At 36.3% G+C, this 23,578-nt stretch overlaps 1 protein-coding gene across 6 annotated transcripts; it reads right to left on the reverse strand.

The window, feature by feature from the left end:
* Positions 1-2,373: 2,373 nt before the first annotated feature.
* csgalnact2 (chondroitin sulfate N-acetylgalactosaminyltransferase 2) lies at positions 2,374-23,330 on the reverse strand. 6 transcript variants are annotated; one of them, XM_015347507.2, is made up of 11 exons: positions 23,177-23,330; positions 21,420-21,548; positions 19,906-20,051; positions 18,457-18,595; positions 17,123-18,417; positions 12,529-12,745; positions 12,133-12,234; positions 11,407-11,585; positions 10,441-10,535; positions 9,804-9,885; positions 2,374-7,522 (listed from the first exon to the last, which is right to left on the reverse strand). In XM_015347507.2, exons 5-11 carry the CDS (start codon positions 17,772-17,774, stop codon positions 7,230-7,232), a joined length of 1,620 nt encoding a protein of 539 aa, XP_015202993.1. In that variant the 5' UTR covers positions 17,775-18,417; positions 18,457-18,595; positions 19,906-20,051; positions 21,420-21,548; positions 23,177-23,330; the 3' UTR covers positions 2,374-7,229. The 6 variants fall into 6 exon arrangements, with proteins under 6 accessions (XP_015202993.1, XP_015202990.1, XP_069045217.1 ...); XM_015347504.2 differs by having other exon boundaries at positions 17,123-18,595; XM_069189116.1 differs by having other exon boundaries at positions 17,123-18,595; positions 19,489-20,051.
* Between the last annotated feature and the right edge of the window lie 248 nt (positions 23,331-23,578).

Here is a 23,578-nt window from a genome sequence, read left to right on the forward strand (position 1 = left end):
ACATTTAATGGTTCAATGGAAAACTAGGGTCAACAATCCACAATAGAAAGAAACCAATACTTAAAGAAAAATCACATTTTTTACACTATTCAAAGATTTAGGTAAAATGGGGACACCAATTAATGTAAAAATTGACATTGCCTGTCTTGCTTGTATCTTCTTTTGTATCTGTAGTATTTTTTTTACTGAAATACTTCAATATTATAATGTAGGACCACATAGATAGTAGATACTGTAAATACAGTATTTAATAATTTGAACATTCTATAAAAACTAAGATATTACATTTAAAATAGCAGAATTTTAGATCTGTGCTGATTAATGAGCTATTTTTATAAATGAGCAAAAATGATAACATCATAATTGTCCTAAATGATTATGCTACTTATTTTAAGGCAAATATTTTTATTAACACCCTTTAAAGCAGTGAATGATGACTCCCAGAACTAGGGAAACATGAGATTAAGGTTAAAAATATTTTTTCTCACTGGACAGATTAATGTCCTATAAATGTAAATATACTGTCGGTGGAAAGTTAGTCTACATCAACAGACTTTCACTATTTTGCAGTATTAAAGCATTGCACTTATCCCCTAAAAATAAACTAAAACAAAGTGAAATGACTTGAAAACTCATTTTTCTTCTTCACTCTTTGGGTGTGCTTTGATGATCACCAATCCTTTGCTTTGGGCTGTTTTGTAATGCTCAAAATTTTGCTGGCTGTTCATGTTCTTCTTCTAAGTGGAATCTCAAGTGTTTTTGTGCAAAGTATCCCTGCTCAGGGATACACAAGGAAGTCAAAAACACAGATTCAGTATCCCTCCAGACACAAACATGCATTTCATGCATTCAGGTAATACATCATTATGAAAGAGCCAATATTGTCATTATTGCATTGTCAGCTAAGGGGAATTTGAATACAAAACAGACAAAGTTACAGTAAAAAGTTTAAAGTGGTCACAAATCAAATCTCTGTCCAAAATTACAAGCTCAATATAACCTAATCTGCACAGAAGGGCAGGGTCCTTTTCAGGTACACCTCTCTGCCATTCATTTTCAGGAACCACAGTATTATGGAGAGCCTATCCCGGTAACCACAAAACAGAACTCACTAAACTAATAAAGCATATCTGCACAGCAAAGAGTAGTTGAAGAACTTGCAAATCCACAAAGACCTAGACAGTTTCAAATCCAGGACTGGAATGAGAGCCACTGGACCACAATGCCACCCAGACATGGCTTGTTTTAATCGGAATTTATATGTTGTCGTCTCAAGTCTAATATCCTTCCCATGTTTTCCATCTTAGAATTGCACCACAAGGTCTTTTTCAAATTCAAACAATTTGTACAGAATTATTAATATTCATCATTTAACACTGATATAGCTGGTGGGTCTAACAACCTAACTCTCCTTTGTGAGGATGAGGATTAAGACACTTGAAAATTACATCACACTGAAAAGATTAGTGCCATTAAGTGACCTACATTATATGTATTTTTCCTAAATTAGTTTTAAGTGGTCTTGCAGCCTTTATTGCAGCACATTAACCATTCTGTCTAAAAAAACATTCTTTGGTCTAGAAACAAGCAATAAGTTTATTCCATGCTGAAAAGAGAAGAAAGAAAACGCAACGTTTTGGCTGTGGAGCCTTCTTCGGGCATGAGCTTTGGTTTAGTTCATTGTGTAATTTGTAATTTTTTTTAACAATTTTATTTTCCATGGTCTTGTCATCTTTCAGCTCTCCAGTTAGACCCATGTATATTGTGGGTGATCAGTCCACTGGTTTGAGCATTTTCCTGCCACTTCACCTCATGAAAACTCAACATAGAGCAATCCCACAACTTTGTCAGTTTAAGCGTAGTAAACACTGACCTCTAGTGTTAGCCTTGAAAACTCCTTACATAACTTAGAATTCTTGGGTGCTCATTAGAACGAAGAAAGACATTTCTATGCTCTCTTTCTTCAGCTATGTGATTACAGATGTGTTTTAAGATCAGTGCAAACCCCTCCTCATCACTAAATTAACTAACAGTTTCATGAACTGGACACCTTTACAGTACTGCATAAAGTTAAACTTTTAACAGGTATATGCTAAGATAGTAGGACATTGTTCCATCATGTAATCTCCAGTTTCAGTATTCCATAACAAACCAAAAATACACGAAGAGGCCATATAGCTTGAAACCACCAGTAGGGGTCACAGTTAGAACATTTTCAAAGACCAATGGCTTTGGATCATGAATATATTCACAAAATTCCAAATCTACCTCCAGGTTATAAAATTAAAAACTACACAACAAATGTCAAACAGTAGAACCAAAGATATGTAAACCTTTTTGTAAGCAAGCACTGAAGTCATGGTGATCCTTAAATTTCTATGGTATTATAAACATTGTACCTTGGTAATTTTATTAACATACTTACACTGGAAACTGATTACATGAGTACATGAAAAGAAAGCCTAGAGACATCTGTCTTCTAAACCAATTATAGAAAAACAGCCATTGCACACTTTTACCTGTTGATCACACAGCATTCATTATAACTCAAGAGCAGGGACAGCTGAAGTTGGGTAGTTTTGAATCTCAGGAATGAGCACAGAAGCAAGTTTACTCTTTTTACAACTCTTTTTTACACCACATCAGAGCTTAGCTGAAATTAAAAACAATGACACAGTGGTTTCCCAGGACAGTAGCAGGGAAATACAATTATATCCAATAGTTCATTGTGATTTAAAGCTACTATATCTATACAGGATTCTGGGCATTGCTGTAAGATTAATTTAAACTTTATACAACTGAGAATGAAAGTCATAAAGTACTGTAATCCTCGAGGATTGACTTAACATTTTTTCTTCATTTAATTGTTTTAGACTTGCATCTTCCAGTAGGGCATCAAGGTTACTCATTTTCTCTGCAGTTTCAAACGTACATTTACAACTTTGAAAATGCAAAAAAAAAGGAGTAACCTTGATGCCCCAAAAATAATGAAAAACACCTCAAAATGAAATCAGTGATACACTCAAGAAAAAAATAAGGACAATTCTTCAATATCTTCAGTGAAAGCAATAAAAGTCAAAACAACATTTTTGGAGCAATGTTACACTTTTATTCAAAACATAACTACTAAAAAAACTACATAAAAAATTAAATTCAGCCATTTGCTTTCAAGATATCTCAGGAGTTCAGTAAGTACGATATTAACGGTGTTTGCACTACTCTAACCTTTATTGCATTTCTGCTGATATACTGTACACTATTTGTATATTGTAAACTCTGAAAGACTATTCCATTGACATGCTGCAATAGTAATGTTATAAAATGTAATTATAGCACAAAGACCTTTTAAAGATCATGATTACTGAATGATCGCAACATAAAAAAAAGAATGCATCTTTAGCAGAGCTTCCACTTTGTGACAGGAAAAAATAGTAGGTGCATATTTATTTTAAGATTCCTTTAAGGTAAACATTCACCACAGAATATACAGTAGCTCCTTGTGTTCTGTGGGAATACCTTTCTTTAAACAAGTTTCCAAAGCTACTTAGTTCTAACAACAGAAGGAAGTCTTAATGTTTTCTCTAGTGTGTCCTGTATTGACATTTCTTTTCTGGAAAAGTGGCACTTTTTTAAGAAGAAGCAAATGGCACAGTTTGGCTTCAATTCCCTTTTAGGCAACAAGAGGAGACTGGGAAATCCCTTTTTTTCCTGAATAGGCAAGAATATAAGAGGACCACCCTGAGATTATCATATTGGATGTGGCAACACCTACTGTAAGTGGGGAAAAAATGAATCCACTTCAGAGAGAATACAGTCAGCTGTCTAATCTAAAATAAAATTACTGAAAAAATTCACATTGATTTTTATCTTTACTTCCTTGCAGCAAAGCAAAACAAATCACAATACTAATTAAAAAACAAGCCACTACTGATTTGTATTCCCTTTTGTTTATCCTAAGGTAGTGCTTTTAAGAATTCTGAAATGGAAAAAATAAGCAAAGCATTCTTTGCAACATGCAGTCCTTAAAGAGGACAGACTGAACCACACAGTACATACTGCATGTACGCACACTTTCTGTTTTCTTGTGGTGTTTCACATACATCTTAAAACCTTCCCTTTTGGGGTAAGTTCCCCATCTTTAGGAAACTGACCTAACAAAAGTCGGCATATAACATGTTTAATTAACTAATTTAATTAAACGGTTCCACAAAATAAAAATTGGTTACGAGGGCTGTAAGATTTGCATCCTCTTTTAAAAAGATGACTGTGTGGGTTTTTGTTTGAAAAACAAATGCAAAATTATTTTCGTCTGCAAACGGTAAAATAATTTCCAACTACACCCACTGAACAAGCTTTTCAGTCTTGAGCAAAATCTAAAGATGTATGTATGACACTTAAACTGGACCATGTATATCATAAAATCTTTTTTCAGAAAAAAGAAAGATAAATTACAAAATGTTTGTAAATGGAAAACAAAATGCTACACCACAAAGAAAAAAGTTCTGTTCTGTTTGTTTTATAAAAACATGCCTCTATATGAATTACTGAAGTGGAAGTACAGTACAGTGGCATCTCACATTGAAAAGAAAATGGTAATTTCAAACTGGGGTACAGAAAAGGTAAGAAATTTGCTGGTATTTTCAGCTCAGCTTATAACACAAACTGCAGCATTAGTTGAAAAACATTATCTGTAAATCCAAGCAAAGGGAAATACCAGGTATTTTATTGAGGATAAAGTGTGGTAGTAGTATTTTTAAACATGGTGTGCATAATATTCCATCATCCCTATATTTAAACTTAGCACCTACAAACCAAGGTAACCTATTTTCATTTTTATATACTGTACAGTAGAAAGTGTGCCATCAAGTAACACTGAAATACTGTACATACCTTAACAACTTCCTAGTAATTTTGAATAAATCTCTTGGCCACAGTATTAAAAGATGTTATAAACAATTTTCTTGTAAAAATAAGAAATAGTAAAAAGAAACTGCTAAAAGTTAAAAGCAACAAGCAATGTGAATGAGACACTGTCCAATTTTAAAGAACCCAGTTTGGAGTTACCATTCACAATCATTTACTTCATGATTTCCTCAGATTTGTTGAGATACTGGAGAAAAGATTAAGAAACAAGGGAAGATACAATGAATTATACCCCTGATTGTTTATAGGAACTGCTCTCAAATGTAGTTGCAGTAAATGATTTAATCTTTATCAACTCAATCAAGATCACTGAAATTTATGTTGATTATTCAACACAGTGCTAAATAGCCTTCAGTTCAGCCCACAATTTTTAAAGTATTTTCATTCTGTTCATTTTCCATATTATAACCTTGACAAGATACTAACAGTAAATGCTTGTTTTTGTGAGTGTATTCAAAAAAGGAATGCACTTATAAGCAAAAAAATGTAAAAGCAAAGCCACAATTTCAGCTAGCTCACAGATGAAATGGAACAAATTTTTCTTCAGGTATGTTGCGAAAACAATAATAGCAATGGTAATTCTGCTAATTTCAATATCATTAGCAGGTATCTACAGTATTAACATACACAGTTGTAATAAAAAATGAAAGACAACAATTCATTATTTTTAATAGCTGACTTGGTCCAAACATCCCTGTTTATCTGGAATAGTTAAAAACTATTTATATTTTATAAATAGTTTTATAAAATGTAAAAAAAAAACATTTTAAATGCAAATTACACTATTTTAACTGGGTGGAAAACTCAAATCTGAGGATCAGTATTGGTTTAAGCCAGGGTTCTACAAACCTGGCCCTGGAGAGCCCTGCTTTGTATTGTACAATTCAGAAGATCAGTCACATTTTGTCCTTGGTGGCTGAAAGGCAATAATACTTCCTAGATTTTAACCCCTAAGGATCCCAAAATCCTTCAAAATCCTCCACATTGAAGTGCAGCACTCACTGGGTGAAACGCAGAAGACATTATGCATTTGTAGCCCCACTAACAGCACACCAGGTGGAGATGTAAAAAACATGTTCACCAGTTGAATTAAATGTGAGTTTAAGATCAATCGAGGCAAGTGCACAGCCTCAGCATTGTTGACAATAGAGTTCACTGTCACCATACTGGAGCATTAATTTTGAAATTCTGGTCCACAGTGCCACCTACTGGTCTTCCCTTTACAGTATTTACAGTACAGACTAGGCCCTGCCTCACTTAGCTTGACATCTGACGAGATCAGGCTTCACAATGGAAATGCTGCAGTCATGGGGCTGAGAGATTTGTTCAAAATTATCCCTAAGTTATTTACTTTAACAAAACTCCTGTTTAACTGATCAAAATCAAACTGTTAGAAAACTAGATCTGTTGAAGCCCCTTGACTGGAATTCTCCAGAAATTGATGAGTGCCCAATAGTGGATTCATTGTGAACTACTGTTTCAGCTGTGGAGCAGTTACCGATAGTTCATTTTGTACTGCAACACTTACAAGTAACGACCCTGTGACGGGTCTCTGACACCGATTACGTCACACAACTAATCAAGCACTTAAGGATCTTTCAGAGGAGTGGATCACTGAAGCCATTCTGTCCCTCATTGCCACAAATCTGCATAATCTAAGATCACTGAGAAGTGCAGTAGAGGGCTGTGTGAATCTTAATTTATACGTTCTTCCAGCTATTTTAAACTGTGGTCACAGCACAATGTGTTAGCCTAAAACCAAATACACTGCTGGAATTCAGAATATAATTACTGTTCTTACAAAAGCATGACGTATAATACTTCCTTCATCCATGCTACACTGTTGCCTACTGGTCCTCCAGGAACCTTTCTTACAGTACCTGATTTTACACAGCAGTGTCTCAAATACGAAGCAGGCCTTACTTAATTTCGAGGATCAACTGGCCACATCACTTTAGATCATTGGAAAGAGACTTAAAATGCTAGCACTGCTGTTTTACAAAACTGTTTTTTACTAATGCTTTTTTTCCACTACTGTCTGTAGCCAATGCCCTTAAAATCCCAAAGTGACTGGAAATGTAAGTCAGTTTCTGTTTTTGAGTTTGGTGCCCGATCCAGTATTTCTTTCAGTAGAGAACAAGCAGCCAAATGTGACCAGGATTTGGTCTGGCCTGATAAATTTTCTATATTTCATGGGAAGGCTTCACGAAAAGCTGAGTCAAGAAGGGACTGTAGAACATATTCGTCTTCCAAATCTTCACGGTACATGTGTGACAGCTGGGACTCTTGACTGTGTCCGTGGTCCTTCAATCAGCTGGTTTGCTGTGGGTTTGAAAGGCTTGCTTACGGAGATGGGATTCAATCTCTTCCCGGAACACCAGCATTCCCAGGTGAGAGTGAGAGGCTTCATTCATGGCCTTGGACTGAATGCACATGCGGTACTGCTCTGGTGTCAGCTCATCAGCACACTGCTTCTCATGCCACAAGTGGAACAGCCCAGACACTGGAGTGCGCACCACGATGAGGTCACTGCGCAGGTACTTCCTATATAAATGAACATCCTCGACACCCCAGCCTTTCACTTCCAGGTCAAAGCCTCCTAATAGAAAAAAAACAATCCGACCAATGAAATGAAATAGGATCTATAAACATTAGTCTTTAATTAACTTGCATACTAACTGATCAGTTTTTTCTTCACTAATTTATTCAGTTCCCATACAAAAGTAAGAAAGACTGCAGTGAGAAAGTCAGTGGGAGTTAATCTTGTTACAATTTATGAAGTTGCAATGCTTTAAATAACCAAACTCAGTCAATTACCAGAACAGTTTTAGTTTTGTACAATAATTTGTTTAGCTTTGTTGTTTTTACATCACAGTCAAATGAAACTGTTTTGAAGGCCTCCCGGCAAGCCACTACCTAGTAGTTTTCACAGTTTACGTGAACCACGATTGAACTAAGACCAAACTAAAAAGATACTTATCAAATCTGGAATTCCTTGGCTAAACAGGTTTTGAATAAGAGCAGTTAGCGAAGCTGCTTATCTTGTTGTGTAGGTGACTACCTGTTGTAGGCGTATAAAGCACTCCTGCAATCTGGACATCTCCAATTCAATATGGACATCACTGTCTGCTGACAGACAATGGTAATTCGGGTTTTGTGAACGAAATTTTGTTCAGTCCTGTGGTTTATACATGATCCCCATATGTTAACTGCATTGTTAATATAATGATACCTAGCAAGGTTAGTGTTAAATGGCCTAATAGTCCTTGAATATAAGCAGTTTTTGTAATAGGCTGCATTTCACCCAGTTGATTGCTCAACGTGGGCAGGAAAATTATCATAGTAACTTCTGAGGTGTAAAGCAGAAGCAGCTTTGATTACTCAAAAAATCTGTCCAGTTTTGAATTAATTGGTACAGTGGTTCCCCAGATGGATGCGATCAGACATATGGACTGAGGACAAAAAGGCAGTCATGCATTGATATTTGTATATTCAGGAAAGAGTGTAAATCATAAATCAGTATGCTCACTATAATGATGCTTAATAGTTTGCAGTTAACTAGACAAACTTTTTAATAAACAGCAGGATTTGGTGTTATAGGCTGCTTGTTCACAACAAAGAGAAACAAATGGCAGTCTGGTAGCCAGCCCAGATGACAAAGGAACCATATTTTTATACATATCCATTACTTTGGAACTAGAATTAAACCCATATAGCCTTAGGTTAATTGGCTAAACAGTTTTCTTAAAGGGTAAAAAAAAATAATTTTCCATATATCAAAGGGGGACTTGTATATTTTATCAAATATCCTTCTCAATAGTTCTGAGAAAAAGCAATTAATATTTCACTCCCTTTCAATTTCAGTTTTGGATTTCCTTAAGAAAACCACATCATTTTTATGAACCACATTCTAATGTGCCTTCAAATAATAATGAAAAAAGCATATTGCAGTTAGAGCTGACTTAGCAGTTATATAAGGAATTTGTAAATCCACAGTATTTTAAGAGATGTGCAAAAAAAGGTTTATGACTGCAGTAATCTGTGATGCTCCATTTCATGCAAATTTGGAATAACTAAAGAAAAAAACAAAATGAGAAAACAAATGAGAGATACTTTGAGATGAAAGACTGTTGGCTTCTTTTCACAATGTGAACCAAAACAGAATCCAATCCAAGTGGAAGACGGCTATGGATTGCACTGACACTATTCTGTCTTACATGTGGCTGGAGCCGGGCAGCCATAGGAGTCCTGTGGAGACCTAACAATCACCTGCCAGCTCTAACCAGATCTTCCGTCACTGATCTGGGTATTTCTATGAAAGATGCTGAGGTCCATTCAATGCAATCAACACAAATCCTGAACACAGAGCCATTTACTAACTGTTTTGATTCAAATGTGAATCTACATGCCCATGCATCTGGATAAAGGGACAGGGTCTGCTCAAAATCCCTTTCTTTAGCCCTTTGTGATTTTAATCTGAATGCCCCATCTTGTAACTGGTATGAATATGATTTTCAACATTTTCATTTTTGTTGTAGACAAGATTTTTTAATTACTTTTGTATATAAAAGTTTGAAAACGTATGCTTTATTTAAATGAATTCCATTTGTAGGTTTTGCAAATGGACTTAATACTGTACATACGCTCTTGTGCTTATGCCTGTGGCTCTGCAGATGTATTTACACAAAAAGCCCTGTGTACACTAATGATACACTGTGTTGGACAAATAATAAGGTGATTTAGTTACCACCAAAAACAGTTCCCAGTTCAGCCTTAGAAAACTTCTATTCAAGTTCCCCGTCATTATAGAATGAACGCTGCAACTCCCCACTTAAACGATCGATAATTATGACTCAAAATTTAGTCAAGGCTTAACTTACCAATGTTGAGAAAGTCAGAACGATACTGACAAGTCATTCCAAAACCAAAATCCCTCCAGAAGCCAGCATCTTTTTTATGAACCTAAAAAAAATACAGAATAAATCTGGTAAACAGTAATTCTCATTGTGCTGCCCATAATAACAGCCATTTACCAACATCAATGCACACAGCAGCAACCAGTTGCAAAAACCTCAAATTATTTAGAGAGCCATATTGCCACAATAAATATGGTTTTCTGACTCTTTGCCTCGAGGTTGGTCTAATTTACTGTGTTAGAAAAGCAGCCACAAGAACAGGGGTGTACGATAGTCTCTACGAGAGGGATCTTCGGTAACAGATCTTATGTGCTTAATTTGCTTTCTTTACAGTTTCCTTGTTTTGGTGCAATAACATATATAGAATTGAAAATACTTGTATGTAGTGTTACTTTTCAAGCACAAACACTTTCTTAAAACACATCTCACAGTCTATTACCCAGATATTTTCAGGGAAAGCAAATTAGTACTCTACCTTTTTCCCCAGTGTTATTGCAAAGCATTTTGACAATGCCAGAAGTTAAAAATATACAAATTATATTTCATTTTGATCTTGTGTTATGTTTAAATTAAAAAAATCATCAGTCATGAAGCTACTCACAAGTTGCTGTTCAACTGGAGGAGACAGCTCAAGATTTCCATATACAATGGCAGGATTGTACAAACTGAACACAACTGGATAAAATACTCTTTTGTCTGAAATAGACAACACATAAGTCAATGCAAAGACTTCCAAATCAATTTTAAGCAAATAATTAATGTTGCCTTAAAATTAAGAACATCAATTAAATGTATCAAACAATTCTGTTTTTTAACGGTTCTATACAAATAACATGTTGGATGGCACAAGTTTTAAATTGTGCTTAAAACATTGTCAGAATTTAAAGTAGTTTAGGATGTACCAACAGTAAGGTCTTCAGGACAATTACTAACTAGGCTTGTTAAACAGTTTTTACAAATTTTATAAAAGACTGCTCTAGTTTAGATGTGAAAGCACCAGGCCTAAACCAGGAATTAGCTCATTTGCAAAAACAGCAGTTTGAAAAGGAGAACTCTTATTGACTGTACGAATCGGTTGGGAAAGTTTAACATCTCATGTCAAGGACAGAAAGTATTTTCATTGCTTCCCTATGTATTTAGAAGGAAGAACTAACAGGAACTTATATGCTCTGACACACCTGTGACTCACTGCAATGAGACAAGGCAGGGGGCAATAATACTGGCTGAGGTCCGTTTTCTTAAAATCCTAAACCACATTCCCCATAATTAGATTTCTTGACCTTTGCATCCATTAGGCTAAAAACATTGAATACCAGAAAACAAAACAGTTCAGAATACACTATAATAGTTTTTGCTATAATCTAGGCTCCAAGAAAAATGTCTTATATTAAAACAATCATCAAAAAAATGACAGAAGGATACATGCTCATTACATCCCATTTAATAATTACAAGTTACTGACTGTCTTACTGACATTTAACCCCAGAAAGAATAAAGCTCGACATTTCTAAACTGTATCGCCTTCCTAAAACAGAGCAGGCAGGATTCATACATGTACACAACCTACTTGGATATGTGTTAAGGCGGCAGGTGTTAAGAAACTCCAATGTAAAATAAATATCAACATCACAGAAGAACATGAGAACGTCGCCCTTCTTCCAAGCATGGGCTCCTATATCCAGCCCTCTTCCCCGTGAGAACTCCTCATTCACAGGGATTAGAGTATAGTTGGAGAAATTTTCTTCCCTGGAGATTTAAGGAGAATTAAAAAAAGTCTAAAATATTAAATTGCAAAAGCACAAAGCCTTAAGGTTGTGTACTGAAATAATAAAAATTCAGGGTTTCTATTTAACTAAAAAAAAAATAGTCCCAATGCCATAAACTGATTCTAACACTGTCTTTAATGTTATTAATGCTGAACTTGCCTCTCCTAATACACACATAGTATATGGGTGGAATATAAGTATTTTTAAAATCATATGTACTGTAATGCTTGAAATGATCAAATCTTTTTTGTAGAGGATTAGTTATCTGTAAACATCATAAAACATGTTAAACTGGGTCTCTTACCCAAAGCAAATGATTTAGCAGTACAAATACATTTTCTTTAGCCTATGGCAATTCAGATACACTGTAGTTATCTCATCCTCTAATACAGTACTAAACCCTTTTCTGAAACAGAATCCTATACCAATTTCAAAATTATAGGGCCTGATTAACATTTTAAGTCAGAAATGTCATACGTCATTTTGAACTTCAAGAATTGTCTTTTCCCCCAGTTTTAGTTACCAACCTGGCTACTTTTTCCAAGACAGTTTTCACTTCCAGCAGGCCTTCCTGCCCAAAATACACCACGGTGAGATGGACCTGTCTGTCATGCTGCATACACACCTCTCTGTAATTATAACCAACAACACTGATCATTTCCTGCATTTTTTCCTCACTCTGCAAGACACGGTAGTGCTGTTAAATGAAAAGCAACCTCTGATTCTTATCTATGCGTAACAGGCTTATTATTGTAAGAAAGGTTTTTCAGCATGTAGAGAGCAAACCTATACACAAATGTCGATAGCTTGACTCAGAAATTCTAAATGCATTAACGAGCCAGATAACATTAACCCAAACATTTGCCAACATCAATCAGGGCTTTGTAGAGACTCCAAAAACATAAAGCAGAGCTACCACTTACCTAAAGTTGTGTAGAAACTGAGAGAAGGCTTCTGCTCTCCCAGACAGTGGTACAATGATATTAATAATGCTGCTGGCAGCTTCTATGGAAGTACTTCTCACTTTCATCAGAGGGCCGAAAGGACGAAACAAGGTAACGTGTCGGAAATCATCAGCGTCTTCCTTCCGATAGAACAGCTCATACAGCGTGCCCTTATCTCGCTCTGTGCGGTAAAGCCCTAGCGACAAGGACACATGCAAGAAGACTAATCGGCCAAAGCAAAGTGAAGATCAATACCTTTAGTGGTAATATGGTGCATGTTTTGTATTGGCTTACAGTGTCAATAAGAGAACTTGAACTAAAACAAAAAATATAATTTGAAAACATTCGAGCATGTACCTACCCTTTCATTTTCACAGTGTGAGAGAAGTGCAAGTAAACTAATTGGGAAGAATAACAATAAAAAGAATCTTTATTTTATATAGCGCCTTTAAAGGTGGCTTCTCAAAGTGCTTTGCAGAATGACAACAACAATAAATAAAAAGAATACACAAGATAAAACACAATTACAATATATAGAGGAGACCGTGGATGGTGGTACTAAGAAAAGCAGAGGGTGAAGAATGGAACCAGTTAAGTAAAGGCTTTTCCAAAGAAGAGGGTTTTGAGTCTGGATTTGAAGGAGTTTAGAGAAGGTGACTCTCTGATATCCTTGGAGAGAGAGTTCCAGAGCTTGGGGGCATAACAGGAGAAGGCTCTGTCACCCATACAATGTAGACAGGCTTGGGAGACAGTTAGGAGACCAGAATTAGAAGAGCGAAGGGTGCAAGGTGGGGAGTAGGGCGATAATAGTTCAGACAGGTACTGAGGTGCCAGGCCATGCAGAGCCTTATAGGTGAGCATGAGGATTTTAAAGTCTACACGGAATGTGACCAGAAGCCAGTGCAAGGACTCCAGGATAGGAGTAATGTGATCATTTGCACTAGACCTGGTCAGGATTCTGGCTGCTGAATTTTGGATATATTGCAGTTTGTTCAAAGTAGGTTTAGATACCCCAGCGAGTAGAGCATTACAGTAGTCAATTCGAGAGAACACAGATGTGTTGATCAGCTTTACAGCCACAGTTAGTGATAGCATAGGGTGTAGTCTAGTGATATTTGTGAAAGATCTAGCCTAGTGAAAAAAAGATGTTTTGACAATATGCTGCACATGTGGGTCGAATGTTAAGCTAGAATCAAATATAAACCCAAGGTTTTTCAATTTAAATTGAGGCTCAAGTACAGAACCATCTACAGATACGGTTACAGGACTGGGTTTACGAAGTTGATGGGGGGTGCCAATAAGCATGACTTCAGTCTTCTCGCAGTTAAGATGAAGGAAATTTTGAGTCATCCAAATTTTTATGTCAGAGATGCAATTAGATAGAATAGAGACAGCCACATTAGTGTCAGGTTTGGTATGGATTTATATTTGAGTATCGTCAGAAATGAAAGCTGAGGCCATGTGATCTTAAAAGCTGACCAAGTGGAAACATGTAAATGCTAAAGAGCAAGGGGCCCGGTACTGAGCCCTGAGGAACACAAGACTTAACAAGGCCAATTTTAGACCTGTACCCATTAAGAGAGACAAAGTGACAGAGATCAGTGAGGTAAGATTTGAACCATTTGAGAGCAGTGTCAGAAACTCCAAACACAGTCTCAAGATGAGAAAGTAAGATGTTATGGTCAACAGTGTCAAAAGCAGCACTGAGATCAAGAAGGATGAGTATAGAAAGAGAACCAGAATCAGAAGCTATTAGAAGATCGTTAGTGACTTTGACCAGGGCAGTTTCTGTGCTGTGAAGCCAGATTGGAGGGGGTCGAAAAGGTTGTTTGTCATGAGGTGGTTATGTAACTGAAGTGTGACAGCACGTTCTAGAATTTTTGCAAGTTGGGAAACAACAGATAGCTAAAAGGTTGGGAATTCTTTTTTGTGATGTGTTTCTCCGTGCACATGATGACAGTGTAGGTGTATGAAGTATTGCTACAAGCTGTGAGATCCTAGTTAATGGATTAAACAATTTTTTGTGTATTTTGGATGACCATATTTGCAGGCTTAAGAAATTACATGCCAATTATAAAAAGAAAAACTGCTGATTAAATCTGTTTTACTTCAATTGGTGCAACCAATTGTAAAAAAATTCTGAAAGGCTCATCATGGTTGTGGTAGTTTTTTTTTTAATTAATGACTTATCTATCCCAGTAGACCTACTTGATATGAAGTTGCAATGATGCCCAATGTTCAAACATGAGCAATTTTTAAAGTAGGAAGAAAATTAAGTTACACTGTAGGCTTCTACTACTTGGAAGCCTAAAAATAATTTCACTTATCAGGCCATCACAGTACCTCCTGCCTCAACTGCTGTGAAGGTGGTGAGTTAAATATTTTTACTGCTGTTTTCAGTCTGCAGAAATGAAACAGACATGCCATCACAGGTTGTGGGGTAAGTATATAATCATAATGACCACGACAGGAAAAGTTGACACAAATGAAAAGGTATTTGGTCATACCCTACGGACATTCAAGGCCAAAACTTTTTTTCTTCTCATGCAATTCAGTAACAGCTGAAGCTTTTAAAAACTTTGTGATTGCAACCCCAAATACATTTTTCAAAGTCATTTGCCAAAATGTGACCACAGTCCTATTTCACCACCACACAGGTTTAACATTATGTTTTCTTGCAAACTAGAAGAGAGAAAAAATGTATTAAAAATGTGTTTCATTTCAAACTGAAGCACACTGTAAAATGTCAAATTGTCAACAGAAGAAAAAATTACTACTGCATGCTTTTCAAATAAGTATCTTCTGAATTACTGCTGATGTGCTCATCGCATATGACCAAAATTGTTTTTTCAGCATTACAGATTCATTTTAAACTTTTCATTTAATAAACATAATGAACAATAAAGTTCCCTAACCTAATCAACCCATTCAACCCAAGAAGACAGGGTTTAGGTTCAGGTAATTTTTCCATACATGTACTCAGCTGTGGTCAGGGGAGAATGATAAGATGCACAATAGACCCAGACTGTTGAATTTCTGTCTGCTCCTGCCTTGTACCAGCCAAAAAGTTTTAAAGTTGAGACACAAAGTTTATAAAAGCATAACACAAAATCTCAATGTGGACAGATACAAGCAAAATAGTACCACAGTGGGATTGCTGGTAAGCCAGATTGTACAAAGTTAATTAAGGTTGTCTTTTTCTCATTTTTATATAAGGGAAATTCAAGTCACTAATAAAAGAAGACAAAGGTTTTCCCTTTTAAACATGTTTCCCACTAATCTTCTTGCAATAAAGTTGGATTGTGCAGTGATAGTAAAACTATTCATACTAAAACACATAAGTAAAATAAGCAAAATGAACAAAATATTTCAATTCATGAATGCCAAATACAATACAGGAAAAAATATCATTTTTTAAAATAAATGTAACCAATACTGAAATAGAAATGACCTGAAAACATATTTGGCTAATAATGTGCACCCATAGTGTATGCTAGTGTATGAATTAAGATTCATCAAATAATTAAGACCTGTGGTAGAATACAAGAGTACCACACAATGCATCTGACTAGTAGTAATTTAAATGCCCACAAATTATTATATCTAACCTAGAAACAAATCTGTCCCTCTGATATTCAAAATAAATAAACACATGCAGATATGAAATATTATTTCTGTGCCAATTGTCAGCATGTAAGATGGTAGGCATTGCAAATGTATACAAAAGACTATTTGAAACTTTAAGAAACAGCTATCTGCATTAACATATCCTTTAGATCAATACTCAAAGAAACACTTTCAGATCTTTCGTCTGTAGGTTGTATCTGCAGAAATACCTCCATACTGTAGAATAAATATTTTCAACTTCTATGTGCCTGTACTGTGGAGCCCTATCCAGGTGTAGAATTTCACTACAATGTGGAAACCTCCCTGTGAAATGTAAATGTCTCACCTAGTTGTCTGACAAGTTATGCGGTTCCTCAGTCCTTGAAAACGATGGCCTTTCTTAGGAGTTAAGAGAAAATACAGCTCTAAGTATTTCCTAAGTAAAGAATAACTAAGTGATCTAGAAAATTCACAAAGCTAAGAAGAGCAAAGCTCGGGTGAGGCAACAAAAGAATGGTCCACAGAGTATATGTTCGTATATTTAATGATACAGCAAATGAAGATCTGAACAATGTTTAGGCATTTTATTAAAATATTTAGCACACAAATTCCCATTACTCCCACTGTACTTAATATCCAAAAGTACCAGGCAGTTAAGAGATTACAGGTTTACACAACACAGAATTTGGATAATCTTCCAAATTCAAATAGATTTCTGGTGTTATTGACTCTTTGGTTTTTTATCAGGCCGAAGAAAGAACATTTAGACATTATGCATGAAAAGGGTTTTAAATTAGAAACTTTTTACATCTTCTCAAATTGCCACAATACAAATTGCTATAAGGCCAGAATGAAGAGGCTAAAAAAACAACAGGAAAGATTAAAGACATAGCATGAGGATCTCTGCTGCATGGTTTGCAGGATACTGTGTGGTATGGAAATGTTATAAGAGGAGCAATACACTTACCTTCTACAAAGTCACTTTCTGTGTAGGCTTGCTTCTGCACAGGCATGCCATCTTCTTCCTGTCCATCTTCCTCATCCGGGTTGTTGATGACCTCAAGGCCCGCCTCGATGACCTCCTGCAGTTCGTCCCGACGGTCCTTGCGCACTGGTTTCTCCTCCGGGTGCCTGGTCAAGCCCATCTCCAGCTGGTAGACCTTGGTGGCAGTGAAGCTCTCGAAGGGGATAGCAGCATACTCGCTGGGCAATCTGGCTCCCGTGCTAACCTCGGCCTTGTCAATCTGTGAGTGGAGGTATTCCAGGAGGTCATTGGGCTCCTGGTCTTTGTTCCCTGTGTGGCCTTGGCCCCCTGTGCCTTTCTTATCCTGCAGGGACTTAAGCTTCTCGCTCATTTCCTGGAGCTCCTGCTTCAGCTGAGCGATCTGCCTCTTGAGACTGGCTGCTCTATTGAGATGGCGCTCCTCTTGTTCCTGAAGCAAGGCCTGGTAGTACTCTTTGCCATAGGGCTCGGCCCCGAGACCTGGCAGGGCTGAGCTGACATCTGGAGGGGGGGCGCATTCCAGAAAATAGGTGAGCAGCATCAGGCTGAACAGGAGAACAATCCCCATTAGCAGCCAGCGCATTCGGCCCTGCAGGGTCAAGCCTCTTCTAGGCATGGTAAATAGGTCTTAATTGTATGGATTAGCAACTAACATCATCTCCATGGGATGCCAGCTACCTGCACAATGGCAAAATTCTACTGGACTAGTGGACTTCTGAAGTGCTTCTGCAGCCACAGAGACTGAGAATCACTATGAAGTCACACCATCAAATGGTGAATAAAAAGGGATTGGAATCCGAGGTCAATCACAGCACTTCACTCAGCTAAAGAATGTTCTGTTCATTTTATCCAACTGTGGTAAACTCCAAGATTAATCATTTCTTATATAGAGAAGAAGAACTGAGCTCATTAGAACATAGGTAAGGATACAAATTAGAGGAAGGCTGTTGGAATCGTATAAAGGTAGTGTGGTAGTCCATTTGCAATACAATGAAATACTATAAAAATGCAAAAGCAACTGAGCCACATGTGGACAGCTTTTCCATATTTATAAGGTAATTATATTAAAATAGCTTTATTTTAAAATGAAAGACCGTGATTTCACGTTCAATTCTGCACACTTTATCACTCCAAAAATATATTTTTTGATAACACGTAACAGAAATTGTGCAATTTAAAAAATATTGCCTATAAAGGCATTAGGTTCTTTCAAATACAACCCAATATTGTTTCAGTTGCATAATGGAAAGAGTAAAAGCCTCAGAGCTGGCAGAGGAAACTATCAGATTCCAAATGACCTCATTTGAATTCTGTTCCTGAAAACAGTTTAGGGTGCTTAGAATTTGTGACAGTTTTATTGCAGCAGTCACTGAGCAACAGTAACATTATGAAGTCCATGCAGTCCTACGTCCTCAGGCAGAAAATCAAAGATGCAACCTAAGAACAAAAAAGTGTAGATTAACATTTTGGATTTTTAAGTTTTCAAACATTTCCAACAATATACAATACCACACTGTTCCACCTCCTGAACTTCCATGACACTTGCAAAATGTTGCACAATATATTAAAAAAAGGTTATCCTAAAGTCTTGACTCTGTTTTAATATAGTTTTATTATACATTGTACAATGTACTTTTAACATTATATATTTAATGTACAAATAGAGAGGATACATAAAGTCTGGCCTTAATCTAAGGTGCTGAATATGGACTTCCTTCCTTTATTATAATAAGACATGTTATTTCAACAGTAGAAGGAAAAATGGCAACATTCCTGTTACTATTAATGTCAAATTATGTGAGCCATCATGTATTAGGGGAAGCTGTAGCTCAAAAGTTGCTTATATCACTACATGATCATGTTTTTTGGTCGCTACTCTACTACTGCACTAGCCTTAATATTTTGAAATATGCTACAGTGCATCAGGCAAACTAATTCGGAAGAATCTAAAAAAAACTAATTACATCAAAATTGCAACAGAATAATTTTTAGCACATAAGGGTTATTTTGGATCTGCTACCAAGCCTTTAAAATAGGACTTTAATACTTTATTAGTTGGTAGTGATATAACACTAAGGAGAAATGTGTTTTTCATATGATTCAGAAAGCAAAAAGGCTCACAAACCGAAAGGTATCATCAGTATCATAAAGAAACAAACATCAAAATACTCCTGTATAACATATAAAGACCATGCTTTCCAACCGATGCTAAGGTCTGACCACTTAGATCAATTCCTTTGGCTTACATTACACATTAGTCTTTACACTGTACCCATTTTTCTATACAAAACTAAAACTGTGGCATCATTAACCCCCTTTGCCTACAGTACCTGTTGAGATGGGCAACTGATGTCCACATCTCAGTCATTAATTCAACATTGCGGAAAGCACCTGTCTGGTATGTCTCAGTCCTAAGACCTAGAAGACGATACCTCAGCTGGATTGGCACATTTTCTTCAGACTCTTACATACAAAGTTCTTCGCTGCCAAAGGCTTCTGGCTTAGCAAGTCCCACATAGGAAAAGTTGTGAATTGCTGTCTTCATTAGCCTGGTCTTGCCAAACACTGTCTTTTGTGAATAAACCTGATGACAGCAACGTTTGCTGAAGAACTAGAACTAGAACAGTTATGGGCACACAAACAGTGGACAAGTGTGTAATGGCATACTGAAAGATAATGTGAAAATGAACATTAGAAATTAGTTTTTTTTCCCCAAAAAAAGCATTAGACGTCAAAGTCCACCTCACTTTGCTTTGGCATGATGCCTCTGAGCAGCTTAATTTCACAGTCCATGGTTTTTGAAGCTTCTGTTATTTCCAGTCTTGGCATTTCGAGACAGTGAAAGAAGATTTTCCTTTTCTTCTAAACTGCAGAAACTATTCTGTGGCAGGTGCTAGTGGGTTTAAAAACACATGAAAAATCCATTATCCAGTTGTAGCACGTCTTGGCAGTGTTGTAAAATGTAATTTTATGCTCAATTCTCCTTTTGTTCTACAACAGCCATAATTACTGTCGCTCTAAGAATAGGGCTGGAAAAAGTCATTTTAGCCATGTCATTGAAAAGTGTTTAATGAAATGAACAAAATGTTTAAAACAACATAAGGCAATATAAATCATAAGAAACCAGTAAAAGTGCAGTGCTTTCTGCAGTATTCTTTTTCACTGCTGTCCAGGTGTTAACAAGGGCAGATAATTCATTGTGTAGTAGTACATCTATGTTGTATGACTTGTTTCTTCATGCCAGTAACAATTAACTAGAAAAGGCCAGGTTTAGGTCCAATTATTTCTCTTTTGTAAATTGTTTAATGATCTTGAAACATATTCATTTCACCCACAGACCTCTAGGCATTTAAATATACTATATAAACATGCATACTTGAAAAGAATGTCACCATTGTTATTATACCTCGTTACTGTGAAAACCCACAGCCCCACTCAACAACTCTTCCAGCTGTGACAGTATAGAAAACAAATTGAAGACATTCTTACAACAAAAATCAGATGTGTACCTTACAGAAAAAAAAAGTGGCAGAATGGGGGTGGCTATGCCACAAACAGACACACCCGAGATTGAGGAAGATATTTCTTGTAATAGAGATTCACAGACATGAGAACTTAGACATGCAAACTCTCTGTACATGGTCAATCAGCCAGTTCATCCCAGGATGTTGTTGTTGGGACTGAGTGGGCAGCACTGAGGAGTAGTAGTCAGGGCTCCAGATTGGAGGATCTCTGGTGGATTGCTGCTGAGGAAGATTCCTCATTCACTAATTGCTCCAACAAATACACTGATATGTTTCAGGTTGACATTGTAAATTAATATTTATTCTTAATGGACATACCTTGGTAAAACGATTTGTAAAAAAAAAGGCTTGCAGACTCATTAAGACTTCATGGTGGAGAATCCTTCTTCTATTATAAACCAGATACGTTTGCTACCTTGATAAAAATCTAATTTCATCCCTGTAATGGACCCCACCTTCACTTGACTGATACCACTATGGTCTGAGCCTGTTATATTTAAATGCAATTTTCTACATGTGAGTGTATATCCTGTGCTGTGTCTGAAGAATGGTGTTAAGTAGTTCTTTGGAAGGACTTCTCAATATGCAGATACGTCAAGTTCAATGAAGGGCATTGTTATTCTGAGACATCCTTTGGTAACTGAGGGAATTCTCTGCCATGCATATTGTACTACTGAGACAATGGGAGCCAAGAGAAAAGAGTACTTAAAGTTTTTTAACAGAGCTTTTTTTCTTACCCGATACATAATTTACAAAATGTATCTCTGGAAACTAATCCTTGGAGTACAATATTGACATGTTTTGGAATTTCCAGTCTTTGTTAAATCCAAGATGGAGTGCACATTTGCTGGAAACATCACTGGAAACTGAAATACACATTGCAAATGTTCAGATTACAGTGTTGGAACCTGCATATATCAGCAAGATGCTTTTTTGTTTAGTTGAACAGCAAATTAGTAATGCATCTATCATGTTCCTAGAGCTTAGATCAGGATCTCCCCCCCCCAAAAAAAAAAAAATCTACAAATAAATGCAATGAGCAGTTGTATAGTCTACCTTCAGAACTCTGGAAAGAACACCAATCTGAGTTTAGCAGATTCATGCCCATTAACTTTGACAACTGGGACAAACTGCAACAGCCTCAAGTCTCTTTGGTGAATAAGAGCCTGTTAGTATATTATAAGAGTATAGCACTGCTACAGTATACTCCAAAGTTCATAAAATGGTTCTTTCAATTTTCTTCATCTACTAGAAACCCAGTTTTTGATATATGTTTTGGTGTTATTTAGACAGTGTCATCATAGCAATGCAGACAAAACATTTTTTTTAATTCTTACTAAATAGCATTCGTATAAATGAATCAACTGTATGTTTAAAAACCATCATTAATAATATACTGTATGTGACTTTCTTTTTAGACTAAGTCACTATAAATACAGCATAAAAAAACATTACTTTATTCCCTAACTAGTTGGTTCTTCTACCCACAGGTATCTTGCTGGTGGTTTCAGCAATTTTCAATCGCCACCTCCAGATTTAACACTTTCATTTTAAAGTAAAAGGACAGGGTGGGAGGATGCGGGCTCTGCTCTCGGGATAAAAGAATTTATCGAACAAGAAGAGAAAAACAAAAGTAAAACATGTATTTTGATTTAACAGGGCTGATCATTAAAATTAAATTAAAATGTCCACTCTACCCTTTCTCCGGAGAACCATAGAATTCAACTGTTAGTTCCTCTACTGGTTTCTCTTATTATTTCAATTCTATGCACTACATAATTGTACATTACAAATAGCAAGTTAAAATCGTAACAATCACTAGACACTCTACAAGAGATCCAAGCTATCGGTGCTTGAAACTTAGATAAACAATTTCGTGGTGTGCATTATTAGAGTTGATCCTACTTGCTTTCCAGAGATTCACTTTAACTTATTCAAAAACTGTTTAGTTTGTGTGGTCAGAGGATGCGGTACCAGTGGCTAACTAATCCCTTTCCTGAACCACGCACCTTGACACTATTCTGACGTGGTCAACAATACCATTCCAAAGTTTGCAATGGTGTTTGTTTTTTACTTCCACTTAATGTTTTAAAAAACAAGTTTTCTACAAGAAAGTCAGATAGCTATTTATTTATATACGTAGTCATTTAATTAACTGCTGTAATAAAGTATCTATTTCACTAAATAGGACCATAGGAATATTAGTGTCGTTTCGGACATGAAATATTTCAGCGGAATTAAAAGTAAAAAACAACGAAACATTACTTCCCCTTATGCCCGTACTAACATATTAAGTACAGGCATCTGCCGTTACTCTATAACGTACAACCTTTTATCGTGACTCAAGACTTTATAGAAGTGAATGTGAACTAATCCTCCCAAGCACCGCTGACTGCTGATCCTCCCAGTAAAAACGTTTTTCTGTCTTTAATCTCGACAGAGGCATTAGCTAAAAAACGCATCAGAAAATGGCGATACACCACTCACTACTTACCCAAAATCAAGAACTGGTCGCTAAGCAGAAATATTTTGCAGCCAGTGCTGATGACAGTAAAATTAAAGTCTTCATAAAATCTGATACTGAAGCCGAATACTGTGAAAATAGCGTCTCTGCAAACAGCATACACTAGAAATACAGGCTAAGTACTTCCTGTCTGTATCTGGAAATGAGTCAGAGAAGCTCTTAAAGGAACAACGTATTCGATACAACGTCGCTTAGTTTCTTTTCTGGCTGACTGTTACACAAATATAGCAATACATATATAACTGTTTACCTGAAAATTTCCGCAGCATGGAAATCACATATTGGTTTATTTTTATTTTAGCAAACGAGGAAAAGCAATATAACGCTTCAATTGAGAACGACCCATCTTTCATTTAAGACAAAAAATAAGCT

Source organism: Lepisosteus oculatus, chromosome 4 (assembly GCF_040954835.1).
Source record: "Lepisosteus oculatus isolate fLepOcu1 chromosome 4, fLepOcu1.hap2, whole genome shotgun sequence".
Classification (NCBI taxonomy): domain Eukaryota; kingdom Metazoa; phylum Chordata; class Actinopteri; order Semionotiformes; family Lepisosteidae; genus Lepisosteus; species Lepisosteus oculatus.

Bases quoted from the DNA above. Each gene is read 5' to 3' on its own strand.
- csgalnact2 (XM_006630737.3), bottom strand. From the start codon at position 17,774: ATGCCTAGAAGAGGCTTGACCCTGCAGGGCCGAATGCGCTGGCTGCTA. The intron at 12,235-12,528 runs GTAAGTGGTAGC...TTATAATTACAG, and splicing joins CAGTTTCTACACAACTTTAG to AGAGGTGTGTATGCAGCATG. The intron at 9,886-10,440 runs GTGAGTAGCTTC...TATTTTTTTTAG, and splicing joins CTCCAGTTGAACAGCAACTT to GTTCATAAAAAAGATGCTGG.